The following is a 20,013-nucleotide window of genomic DNA, read 5'->3' as shown; positions in this document are numbered from 1 at the left end:
CCATGTAAACATGTTCAGCAAAATACTACCAAATATCAACTCAAGATATGACCAAGAAATAGGTAAATAAATGATAAATGTGTTAAATATTAAATATCAAATGTTCTTTTTTGAGTATGTATACAAAGGTTATGCCATTGTAGAAACTTCTGCAGCCAGCCACACGTGGTTTTAGACAGTACTTTTTTGTGTGTTTTCACTACATAAATCAAATACTGAAAAGGAAAGACTTGTCCTAATCCTCTCACTAATTAAACAAGAGAAAAGCCCCCTTCACACAGGAACACTATAATCCTAACAAGACTTTATAAACACCTAAATCCCAAATGAGACCTATTTCTGGAAGTGTTGACTTATACATGTAATTTTCACTTACTAAATTTAATTTTTTTCAGGTAGAAAACATCTCATTTACATTTCATGTCAAACACAGAGTAGCTTAATTTGCAGTTCCAATACAGAATTAGTTTATTAATGTTAAACCAGGTGTAGAAATTGTACAAGGGGTGGTTCTTGCTTAGCAGTATAGTCATAAATTACCAGCAGGCCATTCACTCTTAAATTCTTTAAATGATATTATAGCAAGCATATGAGAAAAAAAACTAACCAGTATTTCAGGAGTGCAAGTTCTTCAAGCTTGGAAAAAGTCGTACAACTTCAAAATAGGCTTTTGTTTCTAGAAAACATATTATTTGTATTTGAAAGTCACTTTCCACCTGGCATGTGATTCCATCATATATGCCATGTTTTATTGACGAACTCATGAAATCGCACATTTTCTGGAGTCCATGTCAGCACTCCTTGCAGCTCTGATCTTCTCTGTGGAGGAAGAGGAGGAAACGCTTGAAATGCTCCACTTCTTACAATGTCAGACCAATCTAACTGAAGGATAGTCAATCATTTTAATGGTGTTTGCAGGACAAAGGAGGGAAGCAAAGTTTGTGCATTTTTATCTTCCTTTAGAAATCTCACCTTGCACCTAAACTCTCTTCCTCAAGCAACCTCACCCCCTTCCCCAGCAAGGGCAGGTTCCCAGGAAGGCAGATTGTCCCTCAGCCCCACCACAGTCCCACCCCGCCAGCAGCAGCGGGGGCTGCAGCACTGCACAGAGGACACTGTTAGGTGCTCTGTACACTGCAGCACAACTTACCAGCTAAAGGCTGAAGTCCTGCTTCCACCAGATCTTCATAGATGTGCTTGACAGGATTCTGATGAGCCAGCAATATACCATGTAACCAGATGAGCAACATTCTGTTTCCATGTTCCTTATAGCTTTTCTTCCCTATGCAATACACAAAGTATTTGTTGCATATGATGGTATTTTGTGCTTTTGCCCTCTTAGAGTTCTGAGACCTTTTAAAACCTACTCATTTGCCTGTTTTCCTTTCTCTCCTAGAAGCAAAAGTAACACTGAGGTTTACAAAGGTTAAAAAAGCCCCAAACAAAAATTCTAGTTTTATCCTAAGGCTACTGTAAGGAAGGGGAGGGGGAAGCTGATAAGTCTTAAAATTAATCTTTTCCTTTCATTTTTGCTCAATGTGTGGAAATATACTCTGGAATAGTAGTAAACACAAACAATGTGTGCTATAGAATTATTGCTTTCCCAGTGCTTGAGATGCCTGGAACCAGAAACTGCTGTTTCATGGCAGCTGTGAAGACACAGTGTGAACAAGGTCTTCGTGTGTCATGAGGTCCCCCAGGTTCTCACTTTGCAGCGTGACCTGTAAGACCACTGCATGCTGCTCACTGCCTCTGTTTTTGATTTCCAAAGATGAGGGTTTCTTCAAGCCAAGAGGGAGAACTGGCCTGTACTTCTACAGCACCACTTCCCAGGAATCAGGGACAAGGCTTCTATCTATTCACTGCTCTTTTTCATAATTTAAATAAGAACAGCATGGCCAGGACATATCTGTGAGACCCAATTTAAAAAGCGACTCTGCCTTGTGTTTTTTATAGCTTATAAATTATATCTAGCCATTCAGGTGTTGTTACCTGTCCATTGTTCTTCAATAGCTTTAATTTGTTCATCTGTGAACTTCCAGCACTGGGCCAGTTTTTTCCATTCCTGGGGTTTTAACTGGTTGTATGCTAGATTCCACAGTGCAGAACGGATTTGCTTGGTCTGTGTACCATGATCTTGTTTGAAAGACAAGCCAAAGTCTGACCCATCATCACTATCAGCTACATTTTCCTGAAAAAGAAACCAAACTTTTTACTGAAGCTGGGAATGTTTGCTTAGCAAGCAGTAAATAGTGTGTCCTGTACAGCCATACGTAGCTACTGACAGGTGATTTGCTCAGTGCAGGAAAAGGAACCATTTTTGGCTATTAGAGCTCTTTGGAAGATTGTCTTAGCATGGGCGGTGTTATTACAGTCTGAAAAGAACAGAAAAAAAGCCCTCCCATGTCTGCTGCTGTGTCTTATTGAGTTAAATGCAAAATAAACCACTTTCTTGCTGTGGCACTTGATACACAAGAGCAAGTACTACGCTAGCATTGCTGTGTTCCTTGGCTCCCTCTGCTTTATATGTCATGTTTTGAACACGGTTGGGTTTCAAGAACAGTTTTTACTCTCCCTGAGACGAAGCTTGCAGCATTGGCATGGCACTTGCTCAAGCCACTCCTGCCTCTGCCCTGTCAGCTCTGCTTGGCTGAAGTGGGACTACCAGGTCACTTGATGGCAGCATGGGCCATTGGGTTTAGGTTGCAGAGTTCAGAATTCAGCAAAGTGCCTGAGCACCAGTAGGCATGTGCACATTGAACCTGGATCTAGTTTTATTGCCTGCATAAGCAAAATCAGGTAGATACCAAAACCACAAGCATTTTACCCTCCAGATTAGAAGTGATTTTGCTACCGTATGAATGGCTCACCTGGAACAGGAGTGATGAGGTTGCGTCTTTGGGCACCTCTGCAAAAGTCATGTCTAGCAGTGATTTCAGCACTCACAGAGTGGTGCCAGGGAAGAGCCTCACTGCTAGTGCAAGTATGTTCAAACTACTTTGATATTTCATTTTGTTTACATGCTAGTCCTGCTTCAAACAGGAGGTTGATCCAGGATTACAAAGCAGATACCAAGCAAAGAAGGAAATGGCAACACGCCACATTTGAGAAGTGCTAAGCAAAAATTATTCCATTCCAGATTTAAGTCAGAAAAATACAACAAGAGAGTTATTTCCTAATGTTATAAGAGTCTTGCAAGAAAAAGAAAAACTTAGTTCAATTAGCATTGTCACATATGTTTGGTTCCATTTTTATGGTGCAGACTATTTCATGCTTCCTGACACATGCAAGGTAAGGTTTAGGACATTCTACAGGACAGCTTCAAAAAAGAAAAAATATTTTTTTAAAAAATTTAATAGGGCAAACAACAAAGAAAAACCTTTTTTTTCTCTTCCCTTTGCAGCATTACAGCTTCTCTTTGCTGCTAATTGTGTGTCTAGGCAACGGCAGTCAAAAACAGGCTGGGCAGCGATAGAGTGCGATTAGGCAGAAGCAGTAAATAGAGAAAAGGGCAAACAGAACAAAATGTTCTCACACAGACCAGTGTTGTGCGCTTTCTCATAGCAACATGACACTTCCTTTTGTAACTAACGCCTTGTCACAGGTGATAAGTCATCTCAATGTGACAAAAAGACAAGTTCCTACATTAATGGTTTAAAAGTGCTGTAGTTTCCTGAATGGCAACACCACCTGAACAATGTCATATTCCATAACTGTAAGATCTAAGCTGCTCCCAAATGCTGTGCTTTTAGCTTCAGGTAATGGGATACTGACACTTAGGTTTCTTTTTCCCAACATGTCTGCAGCTCTTGCAGAAAACCATCTGCTTAAGCATGTTTTCTTTTCCTCAGACAATTCAGTAAACAATGCCAAGAGGTTAGGAGCATTACAGGCTCACTGCTGTCAGATGTGTCATGTCTTCTCTGGCAGCAGATGACTTCTAATTCTCCTTTAAACAAAAAAATAAAATAATATACCTGACAACTCCAGCTGAATGGGCACAGATCAAATATGCACAACACAGGGAATGTGGGCAGGTGTCTTTCATGATAATTGATCCAGGTCTGTGATGTACCAGCAGGATGCCCAGCAACATTAAGTGTCGCAGATCTGAACATGCATGGGTGGCAGAAGCCGGGCTAATTCATGTGCCTGCACTTGGGCAGGATCAGTGTGCTTTTACTGCCCTGGGAGGCGCTTGGCTGACCTGGTAAAACAAATACTCCCTAGCAGGAAGCAGGAATGAGAAGGAAGTGACAGATTTGTCAGGCAGCTCAGCAATGAGAGTGCAAGAGCTGACAGTCAAGTGGATTCCTTTCACCAGTCCTTTTGCCCTGGTTTGCTAGCTCTGGTGCTCATGGAATAAATAAGCTTTCTCAGAATTCTAAATGGTCCCAGTTAACACCCTGTGACATGAGATGTCCTGAATTTTCAAGTCCCATTTGGGCTGGGTCAGAGTTTCAAGGCATGAGTCTGGAATGGGCCTCACCAGCAGTCAAGCTCCAAACACTCCTTTGATTTTAAGAGGTACTAAGCTTACTTTTTCTTGTTCAGACATCACCTATGGAGTGTGTACAGATTCATAAGTGACATGGAATAGTCAACACAGGCCAAAATAATTGTCATCTACACTCTAATACATCTGACTCTCAGCCCATTACCAAGGGCCGTGATTAAACAGCCTATGTTTAAATAACAGCTAAGGTAAGAAGGTTAGAAATTCTATCAGAGGTCAATCTAAGCTGTGTCCTTCATATTTGTTGCCCGGTTCTTTCCCATTTAATTGATTGTGTTTTATAATTAACACATATAAAACAGAAGAGTGGGCTCCTGCCAAAGCATCTGAGCCCTAACTAGCAAAGGAGTGAGACACTCACACTCCACAGGTTTTGCTGTCCCAGAGGACACAATGATCAATGTGGATTTAGGTCATCCCAGCCCTGATGCTGACAGCACAGTTTGAATTTAGGTCAGAATCTCCCACCATCCCTTTATCTCTGTGTGTAGAGCATGATGCAGGAAAATTATAAGATCTGCCTACAATTTCACAGCCAGTCAGGAATAAAACCCAGATAGAGTAGAGACCTCCCCGTTCCCACTCCTAATATCAGTTCATCAAGGCCAGTTTTGCAACCTGCCAAAAGGAACCACCTCAGGAAAAAGGCACTTCAGGATCAGAATCAGCTTTTCCCTTATAGTTCTCCTCAGTGTAAGGAAAGACGTCTCTTACCTGTTTCATGGCATAGTATCTTTCTGCTTTAATGATCATATCTACAATGAGGGTGTGATTGCTCCTTGATGCCACAGCTAATGCAGTTTTCCCATGCTGAAAGCAGAGGTAGTGAATCGGAACATTATATATGTGAGGATAAGTATATCATAGAAGAATCAAAGGATCTTTGTTTACAGACCCCCCATTCAGTTTTTTCAAGAGAACATATTACTACAATTTTATGGCTTCAGGGTAGCTACAATCAAAGTTCTATTCTTTGCACGAGCTGCATTCCCTCAGCCGAGAGGTGGTCAATTTTCCCCCTCACTGAACTCCCCCTAAAGTACTTCTGGTGAGGTACAGCTGGTTCCAGAAACCTCCTGCACTCAGACTGATGCTTACCTTATACCAGCTTACACTTTCCAGTCACTGCTTCCAAGTTCATGCAAGCCCAGGCATCCACAGGCCAAAAACTACCTCAAATACAGTTCATTCCCAGGTTATGGTTAAACTGGCATTTCAGACCGATAGGCTGGCAAAGCTGGAAAACTCCAAATTTAAGGGCAAACCTGCATCTTGTTTTGCATAGTAAAAGAAGCTGGCTCACACGATGGAAAGAGGGTTACTTTCTTACGGCAACTGAAGTGAGCACAACTGAGGGTGATGTTTCATGGGTATTACAGGCAGCAAAAGGAATTAAAAGCCATTGCTTTAATTCCAGCTGCAGAGGATTTCTCAGTCTACCTGAACCCATCTCTGCTATCAGCACTTTGATATCAAGGCATCTCAGTGGCTTTAAGGGGTTCTCTGCAGTTGTCCAGCTCTCTCTGCAATTGTCTGTTTTGAGCAAATTTGCAGAGTGGAGCTGCCTCAGATGTAAATGTTCAAGGTATTCTCCACATATCAAGTGCTAGACATTCTAGAAAATTAGACCTAAAAAAAGCCAACCCCTTAATTAGAAGGTTCAGTAATTAAATTATAAGGCATTTCAACTCTCCAGCTATTATAAAATTCTGTAATATATACCTTTTGAGTTCTAGCTCCTTGTTCCACTCAAGATCAGTCTAGTTAGCCTGTTTTCAGAAAAGTATCACATTGGAAGCCAAAGCATGTATATTTCATAAAATCTTTAAAACATAAACATACTTTATATGTGAATAGTCCAGAGACCACAAGAGCTTCTTGGTTCCCATCTCTGGAAAGGTGCTCTGCATTTCACAGGGAAGTGGAGAGGTGGAAAAAGGTGGTGTTTCTGGCCTCCTGTGCTTGTGCAGACACCACTGGCATCCTGCATCCGCGTGTAGGACAGCAGGGAGCACTCTCTCCACTATCAGTCACAACCAACGACAATTATGTCTGCAGATGGGAGGAAAGAAGAGCTCCCAAGAGAGCATTTCCTAAGCTGTAACAGCTTGCAACTCATGCAGATGCATGACGTGATCCAGAGACTGAAGACTCTTGCTGCCAGGGGATGGAGGCCAGCAAAACATTGTGCAATCAAAGCAGGCTTCCCTTTTTCCTCCCTCCTGTTCAGAAGGGACATTAATATTTTTGGCATCTCAGCACCAATTCAGTTTACAAAGGGCTGTACTTGCAAATGTTCCCAGCAGTGGCATGGCCTCAGGCATCATCCAGCAAAAAGGCAAGGGAAGAGCTCCAAGAAATAAAACCAATGCAGAAAGGTGACAGAACTTGTGCTGGCTCAAAGCCATATTCTCTTAATATGCCCTGAATTCTATCAACACTGCTGTAATACCAGGGCACTATCCAGCCCAAAGGCTCACAGGTGCTTAAGGACAAAGCAGGCAATAAGAAGTAATTTTCTGTGCCTGCCCTTGGAGTATGAATAGAATCAGAGAATCATAGAATCATTTTGGTTGGAAGAGACCCTTAAGATCATCGAGTCCAATCATAACCTAACTCTAGCACTAAACCGTGTCCCTAAGAACCTCATCTACACATCTTTTAAACACCTCCTGGGATGGTGACAACCAGTTCCCTGGGCAGCCTGTTCCAATGCTTTATAACCCTTCCTGTGAATAAATTTTTCCTAATATCCAATCTGAACCTCCCCTTGTGCAACTCGAGGACATTTCCTCTTGTCCTATCATTTGTTATTTGGGAGAAGAGACCAACACCCTCCATGCTATAACCTCCTTTCAGGTAGTTGTAGACAGTGATCAGGTCTCCCCTCAGACTCCTTTTCTCCAGGCTGAACAGCCCCAGTTCCCTCAGCCGCTCCTCATCAGATTTGTGCTCCCGGCCACTCATCAGCTTCATCACCCTCCTCTGCACTCTCTCCAGCACCTCAATGTCTTTCTTGTACTGAGGGGCCCAAAACTGAACACAGGGTTCAAGGTGGGGCCTCACCAGTGCCGAGTACAGGGACATGATCACTTCTCTAGTCCTGCTGGCCACACCGTTCCTGATACAAGCCAGGATGCTGTTGGCCTTTTTGGCCACCTGGGCACACTGCTGGCTCGTGTTCAGCTGCTGTCAGTCAACACCCCCAGATCCCTCTCTGTCAGGCACTTTCCAGCCACTGTTCCCCGAGCCTGTAGCGCTGCCTGGGGTTGTTGTGACCCAAGTGCAGGATCCGGCACTTGGCCTTGTTGAACCTCATACAACTGGCCTCAGCCCAATGATCCAGCTGGTCCAGATCCCTCTGTATGGCCTTCCTACCCTCCAGCAGATCAACGTTCCCACCCAATTTGGTGTCATCTATGAACTTACTGACGGTGCCTTCAATCCCCTCATCCAGATCATTGATAAAGAGATTAAACAGAACTGGCTCCAACACTGAGCCCTGGGGAACACCACGCGTGACTGGCCACCAACTGGATTTGGCTCCATTCACCACAATTCTTTGGGTCTGAGCATCCAGCCAGTTCTTTACCCATCACAGAGCACACCTATCCAGGCCCTGAGCTGCCAGCTTCTCCAGGAGAATGCTGTGGGAAATGGTGTCAAAGGCTTTACTGATGTCTAGGTAAACAACATCCACAATCCCTCATCCACTAAGCAGGTCATCTCATCACAGAATCACAGAATCACAGAAAGTTAGGGATTGGAAGGGACCTTGAAAGTTCATCTAGTCCAATCCCCCTGTTGGAGCAGGAACACCTAGGTGAGGTTACACAGGAAGGCGTCCAGGCGGGTTTGAATGTCTCCAGAGAAGGAGACTCCACAACCCCCTGGGCAGCCTGTTCCAGTGTCTGTCACCCTCACTGGGAAGAAGTTTCTTCTCATATTTAAGTGGAACCTCCTGTGTTCCAGTTTGTACCCATTGCCCCTTGTCCTATCATTGGTTGTCACCGAGAAGAGCCTGGCTCCGTCTTCCTGACACTCACCCTTTACATATTTATAAACATTAATGAGGTCACCCCTCAGTCTTCTCCAAGCTAAAGAGCCCCAGCTCCCTCAGCCTTTCCTCATATGGGAGATGCTCCACTCCCTTCATCATCTTTGTGGCCCTGCGCTGGACTCTCTCCAGCAGTTCCCTGTCCTTCTTGAACTGAGGGACCCAGAACTGGACGCAATATTCCAGATGCAGTCTCACCAGGGCAGAGTAGAGGGGGAGGAGAACCTCCCTCGACCTACTAACCATACCCCTTCTGGTACACCCCAGGAAGAAGGAGAACAAGTTGGTCAAGCAGGACCTGCCTTTCCTAAACCCATGTTGACTGGGCCTGATCGCACAGTTTTCTTGTACGTGCCATGTGATGGCACTCCAGATGATCTGTTCCATGACCTTCCCTGGTACTGAGGTCAGACTGACAGGCCTGTAGTTCTCTGGATCCTCCTTCTGGCCCTTTTTGTAGATGGATGTCACATTTGCCAACTTCCAGTCAACTGGGACCTCCCCAGTTAGCCAGGACTGCTGATAAATGAAAGTGGCTCAGTGATCACCTCCACCAGCTCCCTCAATACCCTTGGATGTATCCCATCTGGCCACATAGACTTGTGGGTGTCTAAGTGGTGTAGCAGACCACCAACTGTTTCCCTTTGCATTACTGGGGCTTCATTCTCTTCCCCTTCCCTGTCTTCCAGCTCAGGGGGGTGGGTACCTGGAGCACAACTGGTCTTACTGTTAAAGACTGAGGCAAAGAAGGCATTTAGTACCTCAGTCTTTCCCTCATCTTCTGTCACTATGCTCCCCCTCGCATCCACCACTGGGTGGAGATTCTCCTTAGCCCTCCTTTTGTTGCCGATGGATTTATAGAAACATTTTTTGTTGCCTTTTATAGCAGTAGCAAGGCTCAGCTCTTGTTCAGCTTGGGCCCTTCTGATTTTCTTTCTGCATAACTTCACAAAATCCTTGTATTCCTCCTGAGTAGCCTGCCCCTTCTTCCAAAGGTTATAAATTCTCCTTTTATTCCTGAGTTCCAGCCACAGCTCTCTATTCAGCCAGGCTGGCCTTCTTCCTTGCTGGCTAGTCTTTTGGCACATGGGGACAGCCTGCTTGTGCGCCCTTAAGATTTCCTTCTTGAAGAGCAACCAGCCTTCCTGGACTCCTCTGTTCTTCAGGACTGCCTCCCAAGGGACTCTGCCAACCAACATCCTACACAGACCAAAGACTGCCCTTTGGAAGTCCAAGGCAGCAGTTCTGCTGACCCCTCTCCTGACTTCTCCAAGAATAGTAAACTTGATCATTTCATGATTGCAATGCTCAAGACAACCTCCAACCATCACATTGCCCACAAGTCCTTCTCTGTTCACAAACAACAGATCCAGTGGGGGGCCTTCCCTAGTAGGCTCACTGACCAGCTGTGCCAGGAAGCTGTCTTCCATGCACTCCAGGAGCCTCCTAGACTGCTTCCTCTCTGCTGTGTTGTATTTCTAGCAGACATCTGGTAAGATGAAGTCCCCCATAAGAACAGGGGCTAGCGATCATGAGACTTTCCCCAGCTGCCTATAGAATATTTCATCTGCCTCTGCACCATGGTTGGGTGGTCTGTAAGAAACTCCACCAGGATATCTGCCTTGTTGCCCTTCCCCTTGATTCTTACCCATGAACACTGGACCCCATTGTCACTCTCATCAAGCTCCAGACATTCAAAACACTCTCTAACATCCTCCCTAACATTGAGGGCTACTCTATCTCCTCTCCTTCCTCACCCATCCTTTCTGAAGAGTTTATAGCCACCCAATGCAGCATTCCAGTTGTGGGAGTCGTCTCACCATGTTTCTGTGATGGCAACTATATAGTAGTTTTTCTACTGCGCCGTGGCCTCCAGTTCCTCCTATTTGTTGCCCATGCTGCCTGCATTCGTATAGATGCACTTCAGATGGGCTGTTGATCCTGTCCCCTTTTTCCAGTGAGAAGCTGTGAGAAACGGTGGTTCTTAGCCCATGGTGTGAGCGTGGGAAGCTGAGGGATTGTGAATAATTATCTCAAAGCCTGCTTGCTGAAATAATATGAATTATTGTCTCAAAGCCTGCTTGCTCAGGGGAACAAGGCAGGAAAATGTTTACCCACAGTGCTTGCTTGTTGTGCTTGCTGTAAATACTTGCTCTAAATGCTTAATCACAGTAAGGCTTGATCACTGTGAGTTGCATTTTGTGAAGAAAGCTCATGTAAGGTAGAAAATACTTTACCACTGTGGGTTGCAGTTTGTGGACTCAGAACATGCTTAAAGCTTGTGTAAGCTTAATCGAAGCTCAAGCAATATGAGCTACCAACATCTGGGACCAGGCCAGCAGTTTGTCCGGGCAACTCCTGTCACCAAGTGCAATAAGAAGGCACACGAAAAGACCTTCTGTGTGGCCACCCACGACTGAGAACCTGAAACCTGAGACCTGCCAGTACCAATGGGGCAGATGGAAGACGGCGCTGAATCCAGGTGATGCTTATCTCTTGCTTATCTTCTCAAATACATGCTTAGTTTTCCTTCTGAATTTCGTTACTCTCCCTGTGTCTCTCTCTCGCCATTCTGCATAATTAATTGATGGAATAAATCGGCCCAATAGGTGGCATTTAACCTCATTTCTGTCTTTATCTCACTCTTGGGATCATTTTGAAGGAGCCCAAAATCGAACCAGGACACTACAGAAGCCCTAATTCCTTTGTGGCCATTCTCAGGTGCTTCCGTGGTTTCTAACAGATCTATAACCCTTACGTCTCTTCTACCGCACAGCTCTGGATCCCCTATGTCCACCGAGACAGCAGACCAAAGGGCCTCACTAGCACCCCATCCCTCAAATGCTGGCATGCCATCTTTGAGTTTATCTCTGCTTCTCCTGGTTTTCTCTCCTCCTCTCTTCAAACCTAGTTTAAAGCTCTTTCAATGAGCCCTGCTAACTCCTGCCCAAGGAGCCTTTTCTCCCTTTGAGACAGATGTGCCCTCATTCGTCACCAGCAGGCCAGGTATCATGTGAACCGACCTGTGATCAAAAAACTAAAAATTCTGCCAGTGACACCAGTCCTGCAGCCAGGTATTGATCTGGTGGGTCTTCCTGGGTCTTCCCTCATTGTTCCCTGCAACTGGGGGGACAGATGAGAACGCTACTTGTGCTCCTGATCCCTCAGCCAGTCATCCCAAGGCTCTGAAGTCTCTCTTGATTGCCTTTGGATTTCCCTTTTCGGTCTCATCACTGCCTACCTGAAAAATTAGTAGAGGATAATAATCAGAGGGCTGCACTAGGGCAGGAAGTTTTCACGCCTTTAATCCTGGCCTCAGGGAGGCAGCAAACTCCCCTAAGAAGTGGGTTCAATCTGCATATAGAACCTTCCGTTCCCTTCAGAAGGGAGTCTCCTGTGACAGTGACCTCCCTTTTGCTCTTTATAGCACCAGTTTTAATGAAGGGCATAGACTCAATCTCTGCAGCACCTTCAGCTTAGTTGAACCATCATCCTCAGCTTTGTTGTTCGGTTTCACTTGCAGAGCCTCATACCTGTTGTGCAAGGGAAGCTGGGCAAGTGGGGTAGTCACAGCAGAGACTGTCCCGCTGTGCCAGGCAGAAACACGCTGCCATTGCCCCCTATCCCTTGAGCCATCGCGTTCCGCCATGCAGAGGACAGCGAGTCCTCTGTACCGTGTGCCCTGTCTACCTGCTGGACCTGCCTCAGGGAAGGCAGGGTGCAACTCTAGTGGTCTATCGCCCTCTCGGACTCCCTGGCATTCCTCAGCCTACTCACCTGCTCCCCGAGCTCTGTCACTAAGCAGAGGAGTTCCTCTGTCACTAAGCAGAGGAGTTCCTCTGCCTGGGCACACCTCCCACAGCTGTGCTCGCTGCTGCCATCCAGCACCGGTATAAGGGCAGGGCACACCCTGCAGTCTGACACCTGGGTGGCAGCGTCTTCCCACCAGGTCTTGGTCTGGCCGGCTGCATCACTTGCACTGGGTATCGGCCTTGCGGAAGATACGGCTTTCTGACAGGTGGACACCATACTGCCTGGTTGAGCTGGCAGAGCTTCCCTGCCCTTTCTGCAGGCCCTACAGCACAAACGGTTACGAAACTGCATTCTCCCACTCTGTTTACCTGCTCTGGTCACTAGCCCTCCATAGGCTGCTTTTGAAAGGTGTGGTAACAGCTGTCCCAGCAATGCCCAGGTCTCATCAGCGACTCTTGCCAGAGCTGATGGCTCCTAGCACTGCCCTGGCAGTCTCCTGCCTCAGAAAACACCTGCCTGCACCAAAAATCTGCCACTTTTGCCGCAGATTCAGATCCGCTTCGCGATTCAGATCCCCCTGGTGATAGGTAGAGAGAATTTTCTAATGGCCAAGGCACTGTCTAAAGTGGACAAGATTTCATTCTTGGCCAACCTGCAGGAGAATTACATCTCTCTGGCAAGCATAGGCATGACTCTGAGTCAGAAGGCTTAACTGCAATGCGTCGTCTTACCTCAGCCTCCCAAAACTTATCAACCGTGTCATCCGTACTCGCAGCCCAGAGCCTCACATCAGGCTTAGGAAGGAAGAGATGATCCCACACCATAGCTTAACTTCTCATCAGGATAATTTGTACATGAAAACTACTTTTTAAAATTACTAAAGACACAGATTTTGCTCATGATAAACATAAAATTTGTCAACTCAGTCATAAAGAAAATCAATATAGTGGTAACATTATAAAAAGGGACAGATCAATCTTCCAGTAATTTAGCAAAATTTGTAAAAACTGGATTTGGTACTCTGTCCTTTGAAAAGCGCTTCCCCAGAGAGTCTTTGCTTTGGTACTTCTTCCAGCTGTTGCCAGTCTTGCCTCCGTCTTTCCAGGCTGAACTTCAGCAACAGAGTCTAAGCGCCCACCTGAACAGATCTGGGACAGCTTCTCAGGGACACAGCACCATCACTTGCAGATGGCCCGGAGTTCTAAAGGGCAAACTCGCTGTCACTGTGATTAGTGAAGCTGGCAGTACCTATGCCTCTCCTGGCAATGAACCTGTCTGTGGGTGCACTGTTGAAACAGCTAAAGGCTGTTTTTCACTCTGTAAGCCTAGTCCTTTTTTCCATCAGAGGCCTCTGGCAGCATTGTGTACCCTTCAAACTACGGAACTTGGAAGATTTACAGCTCTTCACTAAAACCATTTGAGATCTCTGCAAGCTGCAGGTATGGCAATATTAAAAGGAGGCTTTCTTTGTAACAGCTAACAGTTAGCTTTACCTAGGAAAGACAACTGGCAACAAGTGCTTCCTGTATCTCTGCCAGTTTATAAAACAAACGGTAAAATCACATAATCCTTGCATAGGTGAGGAATGTAATCTACCTTATCCATGGTCTTGAGTTCACAGCCTGCCTTCAGCAGCACTTCCACCAGCTCCACATTGCCAAGATCAGCTGCCAGATGTAGAGGGGTTTCCTGCCTCTGGAATTAATGACACCGAAGAAATAAAATAAGCCAAACTCCCTCCTGGAAGCAGAGTGCTCACAATCTGAATCTAAACAAGATTCACAACAAGAGACAGCCTTGGTTAGAAAATACTGAACAGAATGAAATAATTTAAGTGATCTGACTGCCAGTTTTGTTTCAGAAAAACAAGAGAGCATCTGGGATCTCTGCAGGAAAACCAGGCAGGAGTTCTATCTGGCTGAGGAAAAAGTTGATGTCATGCCCCTCTAATGTACTGTAACATAATGAGCTCTCTCTCTTCCCTCTTAAAACAAGGTGTTTTGGACAGAGTGCTTCATGCAACTGCCGACCCTTGCCTATACTGTCCCCTTGAGTAACCTTTTCCCTGCTGATATTCATGCAAAGACAACTGGTCATCCATAATTTTCAATGCTACATTGTGCCGCAGTGCACAATACGGTTTGTTGCCAACCACGCCACAAAACAGTTATATGTAGCAAAAGTCTAAGAAGTCTACCGGTCCATAACAGGTTTGATGAAACTTAAACCACACACACACATTAAAAAAAAAAAGGCATTAGACAAAACTAGACAATAAAGAAGTACAGCTAAAGGGGCATTCACCTTCAAGCCTAATCTTTGCCTCTGAAATGAGGGTTGTGTAATCTCTACACAGCTGCATATACTCAAATGAAACCTTTTTATTTATTTATCCTTCTACAGAATGTTAGGATAAGAAATTCCAGCCACCCATGGTTGTAATACAGCAGCAAATAAGATATGCCATTGTTTCTGGAAGCCCTGCATGTCTGGACAAGTCCCGTAGCATGTTTCATGTGACACAACATCCTTTTAAGTTGAATGTTTTTGTGCCTGTGCTTGTCTGATGTTGCAAGTCTACATTCTGTAGGTCTAGTTAGAGAACTTTTTTGGCCGTCAGATCTTAACTTAAAGGTTGCAGAGTCAACCACCAAGACCTAACACACCAAGAAACACCAGCCTCAGGGTTCCTCATCAGAGTCACTCATCAGCTCTTTTGGGAATACACATTATGACCACATGACTTCATAAATTTCCCCTAACAGTATTTTCTGCAGTAATTTATAGGTATGTATGTAGCTATTGTCTATAATTTCAGACATGCTAGAGACAAAGTTCAAATAATTTCTAAAACGTGTTCAAGAAGGTTACAAAATTCTCTGGTTTATGTGACAGAAGAGCTTATCTTCATACTTGACCACAGCTGCAAATTGCAGCCTCTGTCTCCCACAAAAATGTGTATAAATCAATCTTTAGCAATAAAATGATGGATGGAAAGGAGCCAACTATAGATTTCCCCCCACCTGTCACACTGGAAACCAGGGTGTGTTTCCCCAAACAGGGAACAGTAGTGCCCAATGTGAGACTTCACAGACCTGGTGGGGAAGTATTTCCACAGCTGAGAAGTAGGGTTGATGAGGAGGAGGAAGAGAGATTCTCTTTAAAGCACCACAGCTGGCAGGCTGGTGCCTCAATGTCTGCCTGGTCCATTATGGCCAGGGTGCCAGCATACAGCATCCACAAGATCTGTACAAATTTTTGCCACATGGACCATGAGCTCCGGATGTCATCCAGATCTTTGGAGGCCTGGCTGTCACTGTAGACCACGTCCGCCACCATTAACTCCTACAGAGATAACTTATTCTGTGGTAGTCTACTTGTCTTGCTGGTTTACAATGTCTTCTTTGAGGAGATACCTTGCCTTCACGCTTGATAAGAGCCACCTCCAGAGGCTCACTGGTGGGCCATCTCCCTTCTGATCCCTTTGTCACTCTCATAGTCCCTTGTGATCAACCCCAGCTGCTGGGCTTCCCTACCTTACCAGTACTGGAGCAACCAGGTAGCAATGCGCTCACCTTGCTCATGGATTAATACTTGCTGCATGTCTCATACAATGTTCAAGATGGGGACCAGGTAGTTTCTGCCTCTTTTCTCCTTCCTGTTTCTTCCCTGTCCTGCTGCAGGTCAGGCTGTCTCTTCTGATTCTTCCCTTTCCACCCCTCAAGCAGGAGCTGCTGCTTTTCTTACTAACCAAGTCAATGTTCACTTCCACCATTTCTTCTTGAGTACAGGAGCAACTATTATACTTGAGGGCTGGACTTGTGCTTAAGCTTCACTGTGTGCCCTTAGATTGAGTGACCTTTTCAATGTCCATACGGTTGGCTTCAGATCAGGAGACCTTCTCAGCATCCCTTTGTGTGCTCCTTGATTGAAAGATCATCTTTACTTTTTGAGGACACTGGATGGCAGCTCAGTAGACATGGATCAGACCTCAACACAGCATTAGAAGTTACTGTGTTTCATCAGGGCAGGGAAGGCTCCCCTCCTTCAAATGGTGTACCAGTTACCTGGGACTACATGCCTGATCATGCATGAATTCTGAAGATATTTGAGGCAAATAACAGCCCCAGGCACCTGCCCAGCTCCTCCCACACACCCAGCCACCCAAGGATTGACTGCCTCTGGGCATATTCCTGTGTGGCATTCCCAATTAGTTGTTTAACCTTATGAATGATAATCAAAAATCAGGCTCAAGACACACTAATATGAACAGCCTGAATATACAAGGATATTCAAGGAGCTGAGAGGCCATTACAAGAAGGTGGGAGACACCTATCCTGGAGGACAACAAAGGGTAGGTGCTATTTGTTCATCTCTCCAGAAAGCATCTCTCAAAGACAAAAAGGAGAATGGTGTAATTGCTCATTTTCTCTATGGAATGGTTCTCTGAGTACCTGAATAGCAGTAGCGTGGGGCCCAAAAATATCAGTGCTTTTATCACAGGTCTTCCAGGCAAAGCAAGTGATACAGCAAAAGCTGAACATGGTCATGAACAATTATAGGAGGTTTTGTACAGCAAAAAAGGGATCAAGCAAGCCACCACCAAAGTAAATACATGGCCTTCCACAGAGGAGGGTATCCTGTACTTCAGGGGATTAGTGGTGGTGGAGGTGGTCTACAGCAGACTGGTCAACAACCAACCAGGCCTCCAAGCAGAGGCCAAACAATCCTGTTAATGATGTGGAAAACAGAAGGTGGCATCCCTGTCTAGGCTCAAACCACTGACCTTTCAGTTAACAGCCAAAGGTGTTAACCGATTGCACCACAGAGACTTGTAACCTCATCACTCAGTGTGATGTTCTGTGGTGTACAGCATCATTTGGGTCAGCTCTGGTTATCTGCTCCGTTGTGTCCCCTCCCAACTCCCTGTGCACCCCTACTCTATTCACTGGAAGGGCACAATGTGAAACAGAGAAAGTCTTGGTGCTGTGCAAACACTGTTCAGTAACACATAAAACACTGGTCCCTTACAGGGACTGTTTTTGTCACAGATCTAAAACATAGTATAGGGGCTGCTGTGAAAAAAAATTAACTCCCAGCCAAGTGACATTCTGCACTGGGTTTCCCTCTGAGATCAATACCTCTGAGACATTTCTGTCATTTATTATGCATGAATTGTAACACTCAAACAATAAATTGATCAAAATATTTTCTGAGTATGTAACATTTTACTATCTTTATCTTGTACAAACAATATGAGCACAGTGTGTACCAGTGACTAATACACATGCATGCACGCAAAAAGATAAGGAGGGAACTGCCTCTTCCTTCCTATTCTTTTGTACCCTGAGCTTATAAGGAAAAAAAAAAAATCAAGTAAAATCCATATAATCTCCTCTTTACCAGTGAAGTTATGCTAATGCCCAGTTTTTCTTACGTGATTTAAGGAGTTTATATCATGATTGCTATCCAAGAGCCTTTTTACTACTGGTAGTTGATTATTGATGACTGCTAGATGGAGAGAGGAATTCTTCTGCTGTGGAGGGAAAATAATAAACTATTAAACTTGGGGACATTATTAGAAGTTCATTCAAACAGGAAAAGAGCTTGTTACTAAAATCCACCAGAGGTGATACGCTCTAGCAAAGGTTCAAGACTGCAGAAAACACAACTTGAGCTGCAGAGTTATCCTGAAATGGCAGCCTGCTTCTGCAACACCTACAGCAGCAGGTAGACAAATACAGCTGCAAACCCAGAAGTGTTGAGTGCACAGGGTGTATATCAGTGTGTCATCATTTAGGAATGCAGCAAGACACTGCTTTTATGTGTTCATACCTCGAATGTACTGCTAGACTTGGCTGACAATAGAGAGGTTAGGGTAATGTTACTGTTCCCTCAGAAAATTGAGTTTGCCCACAGTTGAATAGGCTGGAGACAGATTAATTCTGTATTGAGCAAACAGATGTCAAAATCTACATTCCAGGAAAAAAAAAATCTTGTCACATATTGCTCATGGAAATACTCTTTATACTAAACTGACTTGCTGTCATATTTATAAAAGACAAATTACAGCTAGAAAGAAAATAAGGTGTTGTTGTTTTGGTTTTTTTTTAATTTAAGTGATTATTCATTAAAATAACTGAGGCACAGGTCCAACACCAGTCACAATCCAAACATTAGATTGGCGAGATCATGTTAAATAGGTGACTCATCAGTTTCGTGTTATATACAGCTGAAAAATAATTCCATAGCAGTGCCATTCACAGGTGCCAGACACCAGTTCATTATTGTCTTTATAAACCACAGTCATTTCTTCAGGGCCACAGAAAAATAAAGCAAATGCTTATACAACACTGCACTGGAAATGTTTCCAAAAGCTAAGTCTCAATTTTATGAGTTGCTTCTGCTACAGAAAGCCAGTGAGAAAGTACAGCACAACAACTTCCTGATCTTTAAAACAAATCATTTCAAGCACAACATAAATTGTTCTTCCTTGGTAACATTATGCAACAGGCCAGTGATCATGGCAGATAAGTCATGAAGCCCAGTTTCCATTTCCATCCTGTACTGTAGAGGTGGAAAAAAATTTTCTATTCACAGAAAATCTCAGATGTGACAAAAACTGTAATATCTAAATTGAGGCAAGATTTGAATTTTAGGAATATGTCTTTCTTTTTAAACCCCAAAGAATGGTGGCATGCAGAATTCGAAGGCATATGCTTTGAGTGCAGAGAGTGAAAACACTGAAGTGTTTATTTACCTTTTATTTACCTTTTATTCACCTTTATTCAAAACCAGTTACAAGTGGTAACTCTTTGCCCATAGCACACAGGGATGCCTGTATTACTGCTGCTTAGTTCAAGCAGGGTATGTTGCTTATCTTCCACAAGGCCCAGTCCTTGGCTTAGCCTGGCCACCTCTACACTGCTCTGCACCAGTCTGCCCAGGCACTCACTGTGTTTGAGCAACAGGACCTTGGCTGTTTTGGTCCATACATATTGCTAACCAACATCCATAAACCACATAATAATGTTTATAGTGAAAAAATAAAGCAACTAGTTAATCTCATTCAGCTGTCTGAATTCCAAGAAAGGTCATAAAAGACAGGACATGCTGAACAGCAGCAGAAAGATTGTGTTGATTTACACTCACCTCAGGTTTAGGAACCAGGTCAATATTCTTATCAATAAGAAAAGTAACCAAGGATAAGTGTCCATTCTGAATTGCAATCTGCAAAGCACTGCTATTGTTCTGAAAGAAATGGTATAGGCAACAAAAACTTATGTTTTTGTTGCTGGAAAAACAGTACTAAAGAGAGCTATTAATACACAATAATCCTTCATTTAAACTTGTGTTATGATCTACTCCCTCTAAAAAACTCCCTTTGATAAAATGATGTAAAATGAAGTGGATCAGCAGTTAGTGTGCTGTGACTTTGTAAATACTGAAGGAACTTTCCGTTTTTACTATATCACAACAAACATGCTAAAACGACTAGTATTCTTTAGTCCTTTTCAATCTCTCTTAAGAAAGAGATAAATCAACATTGTCAGCTGTCCTGCACCATGGACAGTGACAAAGCCAACATGTCTCCTAGTCTTATTCATTCAGTTTGACCTTTAACAAAAATGTACGGTCATATTAACAAGCTTTAAAAAAAAAAATTAATAGAAAATTTTCTCTTAAT

The 20,013-nt window shown here is 44.2% G+C and overlaps 1 protein-coding gene across 1 annotated transcript in view; it reads right to left on the bottom strand.

Annotated features, from left to right (window-relative positions):
* Positions 1 to 760: 760 nt before the first annotated feature.
* The window catches only part of ANKDD1B (ankyrin repeat and death domain containing 1B), a 32,266-nt gene continuing 13,013 nt past the window's right edge, over positions 761 to 20,013 (bottom strand). Inside the window, exons 9-15 of the mRNA XM_065657348.1 lie at positions 19,479 to 19,577; positions 17,764 to 17,862; positions 13,923 to 14,021; positions 5,231 to 5,326; positions 1,993 to 2,191; positions 1,151 to 1,282; positions 761 to 819 (exon numbers count right to left, since the gene is read on the bottom strand). Of these exons, the coding sequence (XP_065513420.1) occupies positions 761 to 819; positions 1,151 to 1,282; positions 1,993 to 2,191; positions 5,231 to 5,326; positions 13,923 to 14,021; positions 17,764 to 17,862; positions 19,479 to 19,577 (783 nt within the window). The remainder of the gene's footprint in view (positions 820 to 1,150; positions 1,283 to 1,992; positions 2,192 to 5,230; positions 5,327 to 13,922; positions 14,022 to 17,763; positions 17,863 to 19,478; positions 19,578 to 20,013) is intronic.

The sequence above is a fragment of the Caloenas nicobarica genome, chromosome Z (genome assembly GCF_036013445.1).
Source record: "Caloenas nicobarica isolate bCalNic1 chromosome Z, bCalNic1.hap1, whole genome shotgun sequence".
Lineage (NCBI taxonomy): Eukaryota > Metazoa > Chordata > Aves > Columbiformes > Columbidae > Caloenas > Caloenas nicobarica.
The sequence above is the reverse complement of the archived record's forward strand: the minus strand, read 5'-3'. Positions and strand labels throughout refer to the sequence as shown.